Consider the following 17,835-nt stretch of genomic DNA (forward strand, 5'->3'; position numbering starts at 1 on the left):
GATTCAATATGTTCCATTTGATCAATTTGTTCCACCTCTTCCACCTCCTCCTCCTCCTGCGGCCCCTGGAGGAGCATGTCCCCATGAAACTGTACCTGGGTATAGTGTTGCTCCAACCTGGCCAACGACCATAATGATTCTGAATCATAATCAGTGGATACAGGATGTTCCCTGGTCAGAACTGTGTGTTGCAGTCCTGCTGCGATTCCCTGGCGTATAGCCAGCTCCATCCACACCTTCATCCTCTCTGGAACTTCATCTGGAAGAATGTCGTCCTGATGAAGGCCAGCAGCCGTTGGTGTGAACGTAGCTTCAGGGGCCGTTCGCATGGTCCGTGTTCCAGTTAACTGGGCATGTTGACTCTGGGGAGCCAAGCTGCACTTGGATGATAGGGAAAGATCTAGGGGAGGAGGGAGGGAGGAAGTAGATGGTCCTGGACTGGACGGCGAAGAAAATTGAGAGGTCCTATGTGACTCCCATGTGCACTTATCTATTTGTTTTTCCAATGCCTTGTGGAGCCTGTTGACATCTTTTTCTGAAGCTTTAGAACTCCCTTTTTTCTGTTTAGATTTGTGCTGAGATTTAGACTTGACCTTTGAGGTTGAGGTCTGAGAGCTACTACCACCTGCCATTTCGATTGAAAATTTACAGTATGCCCATTATTCAATGCAATACTGTATAGGCAGTTGGCATGCCCAGGGGCCTGATCCAAGAATGGACCAGGTGCCCTGATAATAGAATCTCCTTTCCTTTTTTGTTGTTGTTGTTTCTATAATATGAGTCGTATCTCAATAATAATATTTTATTATTATTATAATATTACTACCAATATAGTTTATTACCAGTGTTATTATTATTGTTATTGTTATATTTGATAATCATATATATGTGTGTGTGTGTGTGTGTGTGTGTGTGTGTGTGTGTGTGTGTGTGTGTGTGTGTATATATATATATATATATATATATATATATATATATATATATATATATATATATGTTTTCTTAAGTTTTGGTACTTACATGTATGGTGTTCGGCTTGGTTCGGGTATTTTCCCACGTCATTGTAGTTCTTTTAAAGTTGTAGCAACGTTTCAGCAGAATCTCATCTGCCATCATCAGGCTTCTGTATTGTGTCCGTCTGTGGGTCAGACTTTTACAGTGGTTTCAGATTTAAATTTGGGGCAGCCTATTGTTTCTATAATATGAGTCGTATCTCAATAATAATATTTTATTATTATTATAATATTACTACCAATATAGTTTATTACCAGTGTTATTATTATTGTTATTGTTATATTTGATAATCATATATATATGTGTGTGTGTGTGTGTGTGTGTGTGTGTGTGTGTGTGTATATATATATATATATATATATATATATATATATATATATATATATATTTTCTTAAGTTTTCGGGTACTTACATGTATGGCATTCGGCTTTGTTCGGGTATTTTCCCACGTCATTGTAGTTGTTCTTTTAAAGTTGTAGCAACATTTCAGCAGAATCTCATCTTCTGTATAGAAGCCTGATGATGGCAGATGAGATTCTGCTGAAACGTTGCTACAACTTTAAAAGAACAACTACAATGACGTGGGAAAATACCCGAACAAAGTCGAATGCCATACATACATACATATATATATATATATATATATATATATATATATATATATATATAAAATTAATGGAACAGCTAAATTTATCGAATATCCAGTCAGCCACATTGAGAATGCCTAACGGCCAGAATAAGAAGTTAGAGGCCTTCAACAACTTCCCTGCACAGGCAGACAAAGGCCTTGATGCTCGCTGTTGTGCTGCTGAGTGGGTGGGGCTATGAGGGTTAAGCCAACCAACAAATGCACAGATGGCCTTGAATATAATACAAACAAGGGTGTAATAATTCCCTAGGGTTCCTGAAGAGAAAACTCTGCTCGGGGAAAAAAAACTACCTCACACAGCTCGAAATGATTTACAGTCAGTGCGGCAACGCGGTCTGCCTAGAAAAAAACAATGGCCTCTGGCAGTTAACTTTTGGCGTGCGCTTCCCAGCAGCAATCTCCCGCTGTGTGCAGAATTTGCTTCTGATGGCTTCTTCGTGTGGATAAACGGCGGGGAAGGGTGGAAAAGAGTGAGGCGATTATGCCCTTCACCTCAAGGCGGCGTTTGTAGGGGAAAAGAGAACAATACGACTTGGTTCCACGAGTGAAAACGCCACACCACAATTGCCGATGTGATAGAAACTGTGCGGCTATTGCAATGGCAGGGGTAGAATAAGCAGTTGAGAGGGGTGTGTGGAACGATGCTGAAACCTCCCTCCACTTCGGGGCACGAATGGTGCTTCCCGACAATGCAAACCATCTCTGACGGCCAGATGGAATAGGACAATGTTGGGAGATCGTTATGTTATTTGGAGGCTAAGAGAGCCTTAAGCACGAATTGGTCTATTTCCAAACCTGAAAGATAAGTAAATAATTCTCCTGTTTCAGCCAAGGAAGAATGAAAAGCACTGCCTATCCTCAATGAGGCTGAGCCAAAACTGGGGAACACTGGGGAGAAGTCCCATGGAGGAAGAGGAGCGTTCCAGAAAACAAGCCCAGCTATACATGCAGAGACTGAAGCACCTTCCACTACTGGATGCTCTGAACAGCTCGTGGGAGAAAGCATGTTGCAGCAAGATAAATCACATTTCAAAAAGCATAATGAGATAAAAAAGAGATAGGGGAAGTGAGAAAAGATATGGGAGAGATGAAAGAAAAAAATACAAACTATGGATGAAAAAATTTAGCTTTTAGCAAATGATAACAAAAAATGAACAAAGAATTTGGAAAATAGAGGAGAAATCAGAACACGCAGAGAAAAAAGTTGTTGAAATAAATCAAAGATTGACACAAGCAAATAAAGAGCTAGAAAATACAGTGATAATTCTGGAAAGAGAAAAAGCAGCCCACTATTTAAGATTCCAGAACATAGAAGAGGAAAAAGGGGAAGACTTACCAGACATAATGAGCTATCGCCAAATGCATTAGGGATTGATAAGCAGGAGATGGAGGCAGAGATAGATGAAATCTTTACAATACATATGAGCTACACAAGGGGGCACAAACTTCCAAGAGAAGTATATGTGAGATTCGTGAAAAAAATCAACAAGAGATGAAATACTTAATAAAGCAAGAGATGAACCACTACAACATAAGGCGAAACAACTGGTGGCCTTGAAACAGATCTCTAGGAATGTAAGAGACCCACGGAAACAATACCAAATTCTTGACTATGATGTTAATTAAATACAACATAAACTTCAGATATCTGATACCTGAAGGAATACTAGTTACTTGGCATGAAAAAGATACTGATTGGACCCACTAGACAAAGCAATGGAATTTTATGATCACCATTTTAATATGGATGAGGGAAGGGAACGAGGGGAGAAATAGAACATTAAAGTCAAGAAGAGTCAACAACAAAAGAAAAGTGTATACAACAAGAAGAAAGCAAAGTTGATAAAAAAGAATGAGCACAGTGAGAAGGAGCAAGAGCAAGGGAACAGAGAGAAATAAGAGCAAATAGGAGAATAAGACCTATATATGTGAAACAATGCAAGAAGTAAAGATGCTATCAATTAACATAGATGGATTGAATTCCCCCATGAAAAGGAAAAAAATATTCACAGAACTACAAAATTAAGATTATCATTACAAGAAGTACATATTAAAAAGCACCATAATAAATTATTGGAATATCCTAAATTGGGGAAATTATATTCTTCATTATTGCAACAAAAGAAAAGAGGGGTGGTATTATATATTAAAGAAACAATAAATGCTAAACAAATTTTTAAAGTTGAAGAAGGGAGAATTTTAATGGTGGAAGTGACATTAAATCAAAAACAGATAGTTTTAGTTGCGATATATGTGCCGAATAATGGACAGGAAGAATTTTATAAAAACTTCACAAGAAAATACTTGAAACGGAGTATGAAAATATTTGTCTCATAGGAAACTTTAATGCAATAGTTGATACAAAGCTTGATTATAAAAGTAGTAAAATAAGCAAAAAAAACAACAACAAATTATCAAGAACCTTTTTTAAAATGGCAGAAGAATTATGTATACAGAATACTTGGAGAGAAATAAACCCAGGGAAAAATCTATATATATTTTACTCTAACAGACATCAATCTTGGTCTAGAATAGATATGAATTAAGCGGAATTAAGCACAAGTGTGCAAGATGTGGATTTAGAAACAAATCTATGGGCCGACCATAATCCAAGAAAAAATAGTTGGAAGAGACAAAAGAGAAGAGTAAATGTCTATTAGGAATAATTTGGCTAGACTTTTGGCAGTTGGGATCTTTTGGAAAGGTATAAAATGTGCATGCTGGAAAGGTATAAAAGTGCAGGGAATACTGTTATTTGGGTCATGTCAGACCTGTTTCCAAACAGGTCTGACATTACCCAAATAACAGTATTCCCTGCACTTTCTGGCAGTTCTACAATAAAATCCATAGAAATCTCACTCCAGGGTGCTGAAGCTTTGGCTACCTCCGTGATGGCGAACCTAGGGCACATGCGCCACAGGTGGCATGCAGAGGCCTCTCTGCAGGCATGCCAGTGGTCGGCCCAACTCAGCTCCACTGCGCATGTATGCCTCCCAGCTGATTTTCAGGTTTGTAGATCACACTGACCTCCCCCATCCTATTTGCAAAAACCTTAACTTTTTGCCTCACTAGCTGGCCCTGCCCCGCCCTATCTGCCTATCATACAAGAGCAAAAGTCACATTAATCAAAAGCATGCAAATGCAAACTTTTAACTTCAATAAGTTATTTGTATCATTGAAAGCACTATTATTGTGGGATTTTTTCAGAGAAAAGAAGTTGATCACGCATGAGTTTTTTCTAAACTAAAACATTATTCAGGTTAAATTGCCTTGTTGTCAAGGGTGGGGTTCTGTCGAGGTGGTATCTGGAAAGATCAGCAGAGAGACAACCGGTTCTCTCTGCTGATCTTCTCAGCTTCTGTTTTGGCCCAACTGCCCACCTGGGCTCTTGGCTGTTTCTTTATTTCCTGCTTTTTCAACCTGAGCTGTTTTGCACAGCACAGCTGAGGTTGAAAAAACAGGAAAAAAGAGGATTTTCAAATGCTGCGCACTTGCGCTTGTCAGCTGTCTGGGTAGCACAGCTGATGATTTCTTGCAAACGCTGTGCACATGCGCATAGCGCATGTTAGGTGTGGCTGCACTCATAAATGCACGCAAAACGCACGCTCTCCATACTGGTTGTAACACTGGTTGGATCCCACCCTGCGTGTTGGCACTTCACAATAAGTGGGTTTTGGGTTGCAGTTTGGGCACTTGGCGCCGAAAAGGTTCGCCATCATTGGGCTACCTTCCGTAAGAGTCCTAGGGTTTTCCCCTGATGTCTTCTTGCTGCTGCACAAATGGGGCAGCTAGCTACATAGCTCTCTATGTCCTTTTTTAGTGATGGCCACCAAAATTGTCTTTTAATTAGGTGTAAAGTTTTCACAAATCCAAAGTGTCCAGCTAATCTAGAGTCATGGCATCTTGCCATTAAGCTCAGTCTTTGGCTAGCTGGAACATACAGCTTCCCTTCCACCCAAGCTAAGTCATCTTTCATTAAACATCTGGATTTATGGCTCAAAAACAATTCGTCAGTGGCCAATGCTTGTTTAAACGTTTGAGTGGTGTCATTGTCCGTCAACATTTCCTGTTTTGCCTGGGATCTGGTGGTTACTTTAATGGTCAGTTGATTGTTTTGTACTATGGGCTTGATTATGTTTGGCTTCACACCATTGTATTGTGGTTTTCTGGATAGTGCATCTGCCAGAATTTTTTTTTCTTCCGGGGAGATATTTGAGAGTAAAATCAAATCATTTAAACTACTGAGCCCATCGTACTTGTTTTGGGGAGAGTTTCCTTGGGGTCTTGAGGGCTTCTAGATTTTTGTGATAAGTCCAGACTTCGAAAGGGATTTTACTCCCCTCTAGGAAATGCCTCCAGGTTAAAAACTCCCACCAAATTGCATAAGCCTCTTTCTCTCAAATGGCCCACCTTTGCTCAGTCTCATTCAATTTTTTGGATGTGTAAGTGCATAGTTGTAGTTGGTCTTGCTCATTTTTCTGAAGCATGACTGCCCCTACTGCCACATCATTGTATGATGAATGGTCTCCCTGTGTCCAGGTGCTTTAGAATTGGCTCTGCTGAGAACAGCCATTTACGTTTTTCAAATGCAGCTTGGCATTCCATTGCCTAGTTCAAAGACTGTTTCAGTTTTGGGTTGCGCTCCCCCTACATATTTAAGAGGTTGGTAATGGGGAGGGCAATCTGAGTGAAAGTGGGGATAAACTGGTGGTAAAAGTTGGTGAATCCCAGGAAGCTTTGTAACCTTACGTGTGCGGGGTGAAGCCCCAATCAAGTACAGCCTGCACTTTTTTTTTAAATAAAGTTTTATTTGGGTTTTCACACATACAAAATACAAGTAAAACATCTTGTTTGAAAATAGCATGGTCCCGGGTTGAACTTCTTTATACAGACACAAAACTCAATTTCATGCTCCTTTTTGTATTCTATTCCATATCTTATACTATTTTACATTTTCTATATAGTTTTTCCCCTCTTTTAATTTTCTCCATTTTATTTTGATTATCTCATCTCATCTCAATTCAATTCAAATAATTATATTTATACTTTTGTCTATTCTGTTTCAATTTCAGATTATCTTTTCTCATTAAACAAATTTTCTCCTGTAGTTACTAATTGGAGAATGACACCTTTATATCTTTTAATTACATCCATTCAATTCTTATTTAAACTTCAATATATACCTTAAGGTTATGACCTTCAATATAATACATAATACATAACTTCCAATCGAATTCTGCTTGGCACATTCTTATAATACACACTATATTCTTTAAAAAAGAAAGAAAGATTGTAAATATATGTAATTATAAACCCTCATTCCATTCCAGTTCAGTTCTATCATTAATAATCATTAAAATCTTAACATCTTTAACACTTCTTTTCAATTAAATATCATACTTCTTTAAAAACACATATAATCTCCGTAATTAATTTTTCCCTTATTTCAGAGTCTTCCAGTTTGAGCTTCTTCGGCGACAGACCGAAACCACATCTCTCCGGGGCTTCAATCCATGCTCGCCGCTGGAGCGCCCCCAGCCAGCTGGTTTCGGGGCTAAGCCACCCCGTAGAGGTGGTGAAGAGGGGGGAGACTGCCTGCAGGGTTGAGGAGAGCCGCATCTCTCCTCCCCAGCTGGCCATTACTCCCTTTCCCGAAGGCGGTTGTAGCAGTGGTCAGAAATGGCCACCACAAAGAAGAACTCGACCGGAAAACAATGTGCAGGAGGAAGATAAGAAGAGAAAGTTTTGGTTGACCGGGTCAAACAGCAAAAGCAACAAATAAGGTACCCTGGAATTTAAACTTAACAACATTGTTCCCAAAGAAGATTTTGAAGCTGCGAAGGAGAGAGAGAAGGGAAAGGATTAGGTTTTTTTTTTCCTTCCCTTCCTTATACTGACAGCTAAGAGACTTAAGCAAGAAACTGAAAAAAAAATCCACTTTGACATTAATAGGTGTCTAAGCTGAAAATAAAAGTCAAAGGGATAATAAAGATTTCTGGATATTTAAAAGTTTTTAAAAGCTGGAAAGGAGAAGGAAAAAAAAGAATAGAAGGGCAGGATCTGGAAAAATGGAGGAGACTGCCTGGAATTAAGGAATGGAACTGTAATTAAAAGGAACTTACAGTGAAATTTTAACAAGATTCCTCAAAGATACATTTTAATGGAAACTTGGTAGCAAAATAATAGAACCCCAAGAAGAGAAAGTGGAAAAAAAGAAGCAAGTAGAAACAGCCTTGGATTATTTGGATTACTTGGTGATTTTTGGTTTTTGCATCTAGATGACTAAAATTAACTGGGTGGTTGTTTAAAAGTTTTTAAAATGGTATCACTCTTAAAAGAACTGAAAACGGAACTTTAAAAATGGAAAGAAGATGCACAAGAAGGGAAAAGTTCTTTTGGCTTCGTGTTTCAATTCTTAGAAATGGAGATCTGGAACTATGAGAAGCAACAAGAAACACTTGCAGAACAAGAAGATTGGGACAAAGAAGAAGCCATCTTTAATGATAAAATAATTTTAAGTGGGGGAAAAAAAGAAAAGTGGGGAAAGAGAGTGATTGATGTCAAAGTGGATTTTTTTCCAATTTCTTACTTAAGTCTCTTAGCTGTCAGTATAGGAAAAGGAGAAAAAAACCCCAAATCTTTTCCCTTTTCTCTCTCCTTCGCAGCTTAAAAATCTTCTTAGGGAACAGTGTTATTGTTTTTTAATAGTTTCTGACCACCGCTGCAACCCCCTTCGGGAAAGGGAGTAATGGCCAGCTGGGGAGGAGCTATGCAGCTCTCCTCAACCCTGCAGGCAGTCTCCCCCCTCTTCACCACCTCTATGAGGTGGCTTAGCCCCGAAACCAGCCAGCTCGGGGCACTTCAGCGGCGAGCATGGATCGAAGCCTCGCAGAGACGAGGTTTCGGTCTGTCGCTGAAGAAGCTCAAACCGGAAGTTCAGCTTGTGCTTTTTTTCAGATTTGAGTTCTAGAATCACTGATCTGTAGTAAATAAATGTCGACATGTATTCAAACATGCATGTTAAGTTCAGTATTTATTGCAATGTTATTTGCTTCATTTTCAGACTGTCAGAATGCCTAGCCTGAGGCAGAATAATTTTTTCCAGGTTTTTAAAAATTATTAAGTATAAGAACGGTAAAAGGTATTTCCAACATATCACATTTCTGAATAAAACATTTACTGCTATTACTATTAAGCTTTTCTGTGGGTCAACAAATCAAAGTGAATATGGTAGTATTAGAGATGGGAGAGTACTAAGAAAAATCAGGCTGTAGGTTAGATCACAAAGTTTAATGTCATCTTGCAAAAGGTAAAGGGAAACAAACCACTGGTACATTGCCAAGAAAAATGTGTTGATAAATCTATTAAATCACTAAGCTGAGCTCTTGGCATTTTTACCCTTCCTTTCATCCTGTGTGCAAAAGGACATGATGGACTGTTAGATGAAGTTGAGCACTCTTTAAATGGTAGAAGTGCTTAAGAGCTTGGGGAGGGGATTATTACTGAGGATTATTGTTAAAAAAAATTTTTAAACAAATTTTATTAATTTTAAAGACAAACAAATCATCATTAACCATTACATACTTGAACCTTTTTCCATTATAAATTTTACAAGTCAAATAAAACCTTATTTTATACAATATAATTCTATTTTAAACCATTTCCATATGAGCATACAAATACCTCTTATCCAGTTTCTCTTTACTTCTCTTTACTCTTATTCAATTTCACTATTATTATTTCATCTATTTCTTTCTGACTTGGTTACCATTATTCTCATTCTATATTTCTGCAAGGTTTTATTAATTCTCCCAAAAACATAAACACACAACACACAAACATATAAAAAATCTTTTAGGAAAGTAACTTGGCCCCAGGTACCTCTCTCTACATGGACTTCAATTATATTCATGCTCATCTTACATGTCATTACCTATTTTATTTACCATTCTATGTCTTCTATATTAGCTTCTCCACACATTTCACTCTTCTTAATTCTATCTTATTTAATCCATCTTAATTTGAGTTATTATATTTGTATCTTTTGTCCATTCTTTATTATCCCTCTGTCTCATTCCTTATAATAAATAAAAAAGAGTTTCTCCTGAAATCACTAATCAGAGTATGATGCCTTTCTATCTTCCCCCTAAATTAATTAGATTAACATTTAAAATAACACCTAATACCCAATCTGATTCTGCTTGGTACATTCTATCTACTAATTTTTTTTTAATAAAAGAAAAATAATAAATCCAAAATGATTAAATACATAGTTAAATAATAGATCTAAATATTGAATCTTATAACATTCCCATTGCCTTTTCCAAAGACAAATGCTACAATAATAATTTTATAATAACATCAATACCATAGTCATATTAAACTCTTTAATTGAAACTCAATATTCTAAACATTCCCTTTTTATTAAATTTTAAAATCAATCATTACTAAACATTTCAACATTTTAATCTCTTATTAACTCTTAAACCATTCTAATTTTCTATTTCTAATACAAATGCTACAATACCATCTTATGTACCTTGCAAAATCTTTTTTAAAGAAATTATACTTTACCCTTTGTCCCTAAAAAAGATTCCTCTTTTCCCATCTAATTTCAAAACTTTGTGGCTTTTCTCCACCTTTTCCCTTTCTTTCTTCTCCCACCAGACCTTTCTACCCCCCCTTCTCCTAGCCTCTGCCTTGCTGGCTTCCCTTCTCTGTTGTGTTCCTTTTTTCTTTTGTTTACTATCATTATATTGATTTTGCACCTTATTTTTCTCTTTCTTGAGTGTTTTTTTAAATCTTAAGTCCTTCATTTTCCTTCCTTTCTTTCTTCCTTCTTTCTTAGTTAAATTTTGAAATTCATTAAAGATGGCTTCTTCTTCTTCTTCTTCTTCTTCTTCTTCTTCTTCTTCTTCTTCTTCTTCTTCTTCTTCTTCTTCTTCTTCTTCTTCTTCTTCTTCTTCTTCTTCTTCTTCTGCTGCTGCCTCCATCTGTTGTAGTGCTTGTTGATAGGTAGCAAGCGCCATTTCTAAAAAAAGGAAGGCTTCTTTTACACCATCTTTGCCATCTTTTTTTGTTTGCTCATATTCTTTTCTCAGTTCCTCAACAAAAAAAGCCATTATAAATCTTTTCTTTTCTTTTCTTTCCCCCTCTTTCTTCTTGCAACAACCAAGATATTTCAAAAAATAGAACAATCCCAAAGTCATCAATCAATCCAAGCCAAGACAAAGTTCTCACTTTCTCTTCCTGGGGTAGTATCAATCAAAAAAAGAAAGTCCAAATCTGTATCTTCAAGCCTTATTGCAATACATTTCAGTCTTCAGATCCTTAAGGCATCTCCTCCAACAAAATCTTAACATATAAATATATTTTTTGTCCTCTCCCTTCCCACTTATCACATAAAGCCAGTTTTTACCTGAAAAAGACAGGTTTCTCAGTATCCACTTATTGATTCCGTAGGGAAGGAGAGTAAACTTTCCTTTCAGCACCTCAAAATTGCCGCTTATTTTCTCTTCTGGAAGGTATCATTCAAAAAGCCATAATTTCCAGGAATTATGTTAAATATGTCTTAGAGTCCTGGGTCAACCAAGAAAAACTTTCACTTTCAAAGGTTTTCTCCTCTTCCTCCTGCGCATTCTTACCCAGCTGCCGGCTTCTTTGTGGCGGCCATTACAGACCGCCGCTGCACCGTCTTGGGAAAAGGGGGTTCTGCCGGCCGGGGAGGGGGTCTGCAACACCCCCAAACCCCTCCCTGCAGGGCAGCCTTAGCTCCAAACCCATCCGGATCGGAGCACCAAAAACGGCTAGCGCAGCAGGGATCACGCAGTATCGCGAATCCCTGCCGCTCGCGAAGCTGACCAGGATTATTGTTAAATTTTTATCCCACCTGTGAAATGGATTGAGCTGAGACAATCATTGGCTCAATGTCAATCAACTGGCTTCCTGTTTAAAGAAGGCTCAAAACTTGCAATCTCCTGACTTCTAGACCAGCATCAGTACATTAAGCTGGCTCTCAGTTTGGATGGAATATTAATATTTCTACAAAGCTGCATCCCAGAAACCATAGACTTGCATCCTAAAAAAATTCAGTGACAGACTTCTATGATAAATATTGTACAATATTTATTCTCTCTATAAGACTTTTCACTTTGGACACTTTGTGGAGCCCTTGATGCTCTCTGAGCTCGTTTGCTTGTTTGCAGACATTTTATTATCTGACCAGGTAAATCCTCAGTTTATGCATTTCTTAAATTCTTCTTATAATGTTTATAACTAAGATTTTAACAGCACAAAATTTCTCATTTTGCAAAGGCTATTTTTAAATTTTAGTTGAACAAATGTATTTGCACTAATAACACATTCTGGTTTGGAAAAGGCTAGAGGGAGCATTTTACTTCTAATTACTTTCATGATTCAAATATGATGATTGCACTTTTGCTTTGGCAGTGGTGTTATGCATGTTTAAACTATAAAAATGTATATGTCCACTGAAAAATTATTTACTTCTTATTCTTAACCCTAAAATTTGTGGAAGGTGGATTCTGGTTATTTAAAAAAAAAACCTAGTAGTGAAAGCAAATTGACAATGGAGTCAGTTGGTAGACTTCCCTTCACTGGGTGTGTTCCAGCAGAGGCTGGACAGCCATCTGTTGCAGATACTAAGTTTGGACTCATGGTCAAAATTATCCCTTCCACATTCATTATATCATTCTTGTCCTGTGCTGTAGGTAGGTAGGAAGGATAATTGGGAGAATATGTATAGGGAAGGTGCATTTACAGCATATTCTGATGCATTCTTTTGATTAGCAAAAATTATTGTATCTGAACTCTGCTATAGCAAGAAGGTTTGGATATCAGAACTTGCTTATCGTACCATACATATATTTTTTTATATTTGCCCTACTACAAAATAGGAACATTTTAACAGCTGTATCCAAATATGACTTTGGGTGCTCAAAACAAGATGTCACAGGGAAGGGGGCCTTCTATTTACCACCTCTGCTGTGACTTAATAATTTCTCTTGATTTCTGATGACAGAATGCTTATATGGTCAGAACTACACACCCGTCTTTGCAACAGTCCTAGGTGGAATGTACCTCTCAAGATGTGTTCCCAGAGCTAAATTTAAAAAGCCTGCACTTTTTGAGGGTCCATTTCCAAGCCCTGGGGTGAAATGCAGTACCACAAATAATCAATTTTTTCCTGGTGGAATTCACATTTAGAGAGTTTAGCATAAAGTTTGGTGGAGCAGAGTTTGTTTAAAACAGCCTGGACAAGTTTTACATGTTCTGCTTTGATCTCGGTATCTATTAAAATGTCGTTCAAGTAAACCAGGACTCCCTTATACAAATGCTCATGTAGGACTTTGTTTATTAATTGCATAAGCATTGCAGGGGGTCCTTGTAGCCCAATGGGAAGACTTTGAGTTGATAGCATCCAAGTGGGGGTGTTAAACGCCATTTTCCACTCGTCCGACTCCTTAATTCTGATTCAGTAGTGTCACTTAAGTTCAGCTTTGGAAAAAAAATTCCTTTAGCAAGGTGTGCTAGCATATCTTTCATAAAGGGGAGAGGGTACATTTTCTGCACACAGATTGTATTTGAGTTCCTAAAATCAATGCAGAAACATTTTGAGCCATCTTTTTTTTTCTAAATAACACTGGGACTGCAATTTTTGGCTGGCTCGATGAAACCACTTGCTAGGTTTTCTTAACGAATGCCCTCAGTTCTTCCAGCTCTCTCAGGGGCATGCTATACATCTTGGGTTTAAGGTGTTTGGCACTGGGTAGGATTTCTATCACAGTCAGTGGAGCAGTGGGGTGGAGCTCATCAGAGGCTTTTTCACTAATAACCTCAGCCAAGTCTTTGTATTCTTTGGGTATGCCCTGGGTCACCATGGTGTAACCAGACATTGCTGTTTCTAGGTGTTCTGCCCCCTCAGTTTCTTTATGTGGATTCCCAGCAAGAGTCACGTGCATCTGAAAGTTTATGGTTCCTTGCTTCCAATTAATTTTGAGGTTCCATTTTTTAGCCATGCAAAGCCCAAGACAGAGATGGATAAATTGACATTAAAAAATAAAAGATAAAGGAGATACAGAGTATTATTCAACATGGGACAGGTTTTATCAGTGGTTAGACATGAGAGACAGAAGTTAGAAGAAGAAAGATTATTGCTGTGTGTATCTAATAAGATGATTATCTATGACTATAAACATGCTAGTATAATTAATAATGACTACAAATAAGTTAATATAACTATAATTATTGTTATAACTATGCAATTATTATTATTACTATGAGGGGACATGTTTTTCTTTTTGGTAAAATACACACACACACACACACACACACACACACACACACACAAAGGGTGAAGGCCAGCCGAAGTCGAGTCAGTCACTTAAGTGGACCATGGAGTGCCAAGTGGCATTTGAACAACTCAAACGGCTGTGCTGAAACATCATGACCCAGCTGTTCCATTTGTAATTCAGGCAGACGCAAGTGACATAGCTATGAGGGTTGTGTTATTGCAAAAGAATACTCAGAACTTGCTACAACCATGCACATACACCTCTAAAAAATTTACCGAGACTGAACAATAGTGGGTGGTATGGGAGAAGGAGGCATATGCAGTGCAGTGAGGTCTGCTTACTTGGAGGAACTTCCTAGATGTGGCAAAAAAAATGTTCGAAGTGTGGACTGACCATAAGAATTTGGAAGAATTGTATGATGTAAGAATTGTATTGTATGAAGCCCTGAAAACGGCACACAAGTTATCCCCTACACAAGTTGGTTGGGTTCAATACTTTTATTGGTTCAATTTTAGCCTGCACTTTATTCCAGGAGGAAAAACTTTATGGCAGACACTCTGTCCAAGTTGCCTCAATACAATAACATTAAAGCTGAAGTCATCCCCTCAAAGCAACTAGCAGCCCCAGTAACCACTAGGGCCCAAGGGAAGAAGGAGTCTGAGATTGCAAATGAACTGGGTGAGATGTTTAAAAAAAGCACCTAAGCTTAATGAATGGTTAGCTGCCCACAAGAATAACTGCACTATGTGCGATAGACTGGCTTAACAAATATACAAGGTAAGCTATTGATGGTGCATAAAATGATTTTTAAAATACACTGCTCAAAAAAAATAAAGGGAACACAAAAATAAGACATCCTAGATCTGAATGAATGAAATATTCTTATTAAATACTTTGTTCATTACATAGTTGAATGTGTTGACAACAAAATCACACAAAAATTATCAATGGAAATCAAATTTAGCAACCCATGGAGGTCTGGATTTGGAGTTACACTCAAAATTAAAGTGGAAAAAAACACTACAGGCTGATCCAACTTTGATGTAATGTCCTTAAAACAAGTCAAAATGAGGCTCAGTAGTGTGTGTGGCCTCCATGTGCCTGTATGACCTCCCTACAATGCCTGGGCATGCTCCTGATGAGGTGGCGGATGGTCTCCTGAGGGATCTCCTCCCACACCTAGACTAAAGCATCCCCCAACTCCTGGACAGTCTGTGGTGCAATGTGGCGTTGGTGGATGGAGCAAGACATGATGTCCCAGATGTGCTCAATTGGATTCAGGTCTGGGGAACGGGCGGGCCAGTCCATAGCATTAATGCCTTTGTCTTGCAGGAACTGCTGACACACCCCAGCCACATGAGGTCTAGCATTGTCTTGCAGTAGAAGGAACTCAGGGCCAACCACACCAGCATATGGTCTCACAAGGGGCCTGAGGATCTCAGTACCTAATGGCAGTCAGGCTACCTCTGGTGAGCACATGGAGGGCTGTGCAGCCCCCTAAAGAAATGCCACCCCACACCATTACTGACCCCCTGCCAAACTGGTCATGCTGGAGGATGTTGCAGGCAGCAGAACGTTCTCCACGGCATCTCCAGACCCTGTCACATCTGTCACATGTTCTCAGTGTGAACCTGCTTTCATCTGTGAAGAGCACAGGGCACCAGTGGCGAATTTGCCAATCTTTGTGTTCTCTGGCAAATGCCAAACGTCCTGCATGATGTTGGGCTATAAGCACAACCCCCACCTGTGGACGTCGGGCCCTCATACCACCCTCATGGAGTCTGTTTCTGACCGTTTGAGCAGCCACATGCACATTTGTGGCCCACTGGATGTCATTTTGCAGGGCTCTGGCAGTGCTCCTCCTGTCCCTCCTTGCACAAAGGCGGAGGTAGCGGTCCTGATGCTGGGTTGTTGCCCTCCTACGGCCTCCTCCATGTCTCCTGATGTACTGGCCTGTCTCCTGGTAGCGCCTCCATGCTCTGGACACTACGCTGACAGACACAGCAAACCTTCTTGCCACAGCTCGCATTGATGTGCCATCCTGGATGAGCTGCACTACCTGAGCCACTTGTGTGGGTTGTAGACTCCGTCTCATGCTACCACTAGAGTGAAAGCACCGCCAGCATTCAACAGTGACCAAACCATCAGCCAGAAAGTATAGGAACTGAGAAGTGGTCTGTGGTCACCACCTACAGAACCACTCCTTTTTTTGGGGATGTCTTGCTAACTGCCTAAGCTTTCCACCTGTTGTCTATTCCATTTGCACAGCAGCATGTGAAATTGATTGTCAATCAGTGTTGCTACCTAAGTGGACAGTTTGATTTCACAGAAGTGTGATTGACTTGGAGTTACATTGTGTTGTTTAAGCGTTCCCTTTATTTTTTTGAGCAGCGTACATATTGCAATACACACATGTAGATAAAAATACACAGTGCTATGTAATACTTACATAATTAAAATAATATGTTAAAAAAGTGAACTTACTTCAAATAGTCATCTTTAAGATAATCGTAAGTTGGAGATCAGGGCTGGAAAGTTTAGCTTTTATTCTCATGATGGTACCAGAAGTGTGTGTGTGTGTGTGTGTGTGTAAAGCTGATCTTAAGCTTAAGGTGATCTTAAGCTTCAGCTAGTAATGCTAAATCATGTTTATGCAGCATGTATACAAAACTAATTAAACTTAACTTTTTCAAATGCGTATGTTTCCAAATACATAAGTTACCATATTAATATTTTAGGTCATGCATTGCTCCCAAGGCTGGTAACTGAAGGATCAAGTGGAGTCATGTCTTATAGAGGGAAATATTTATAATGTTTCTTTATTTAAAAAATGTCACCATTATGACTGTTCTTTGATCCTATTTTTCAAATCAACATTACTGAGTTAGACTATATCATTTCCTGTAAATTCTAGCTAGAATATTTTCACTAGTGTCACCAATGTTCCATATTTATCAGAGATAAAAGTAAGCCACTTTCTGAGACCGTGCAATTTATTTTACAGCAAAGGAATTATATATTTGCAAAAGAATTGCAAAGCGTTGGTAAAACTTAAGCTTGGCCGGTGTCCTGAGGTAACTTGGGATTAGTGGCGACCCCAAATTTATTGCTCCTTTCAAACAATTCTTGATCAATGCTTCCTTCTTAATCATTTAACTCTCAAATACACCTCCCAATCTTGAGGCAAATGTTATGTTGCTTTCATCCTTTGTAAAGCAGCTTTTGAGTCCTCAGAAACAGGGACCAAATTGCTGGTTTTTCAATTGAATGGAATCTCCTTATTTTGATTATAAATTACAATATAGATTTATAGCAAAGACAATTATGAAGTATGCACATGTACCAAATTTTAGAAATTGCAATAGAATCCAATGAAGTCAGAATTTTTATTGTTCCATAAAATTTTATGGGGATTTTGAAAAGCTCCCTATGTTCTCAAACTACAACACAGCAATATAACACTTAAAAAGAATCAGCCTCCAAACATTGAGGACAAACTCAATAGGAGATCCTCTGAACGCTAAGTTTCCTAGCAACTCTTAAACAGAGTGACTTTTTAACATCAGTCACAAGGGTTCTGTAGAGAATACTCAAAAACATCTCTTTCATTCTGTGAATACACAATGTAAATTAAAATAGCTGCAGCTGCAACTAGAAAGGGAAAAAGGAAAGTCAATCCAGATCTCCAGCTGATTTCAAATAATGTCACTGATCATTTGGTTTTAACCCTGAACAGTAATTGAATATCTAAGATAAACCCCATTGAGTTTAGCGAGGCTAGCTTCCAGAAAAGCGAGGTCACAACTGTGAACTTTTAAAAAATCACTTAAGCACTTTTAATTATAAGTGATTAAATTT

General features: G+C 38.4%; 1 protein-coding gene across 4 annotated transcripts in view; it reads right to left on the bottom strand.

The window, feature by feature from the left end:
- The window catches only part of CNTN1 (contactin 1), a 290,436-nt gene that overhangs the window by 190,745 nt on the left and 81,856 nt on the right, over window positions 1–17,835 (bottom strand). The window contains exon 1 of one of the 4 annotated variants that reach the window (XM_087969236.1): window positions 14,253–14,333. The exons of the other annotated variants lie outside the window; for them this stretch is intronic. Coding sequence (XP_087825362.1) covers window positions 14,253–14,293 — 41 coding nt within the window. The 5' untranslated portion in view covers window positions 14,294–14,333. Of the gene's footprint in view, window positions 1–14,252; window positions 14,334–17,835 lie in introns of those variants that run through there. 4 annotated transcript variants of the gene reach the window in all.

This window comes from Notechis scutatus, chromosome 6 (genome assembly GCF_049901735.1).
Source record: "Notechis scutatus isolate UNSWTSFEM ecotype Mainland chromosome 6, rNotScu1.2, whole genome shotgun sequence".
Lineage (NCBI taxonomy): Eukaryota > Metazoa > Chordata > Lepidosauria > Squamata > Elapidae > Notechis > Notechis scutatus.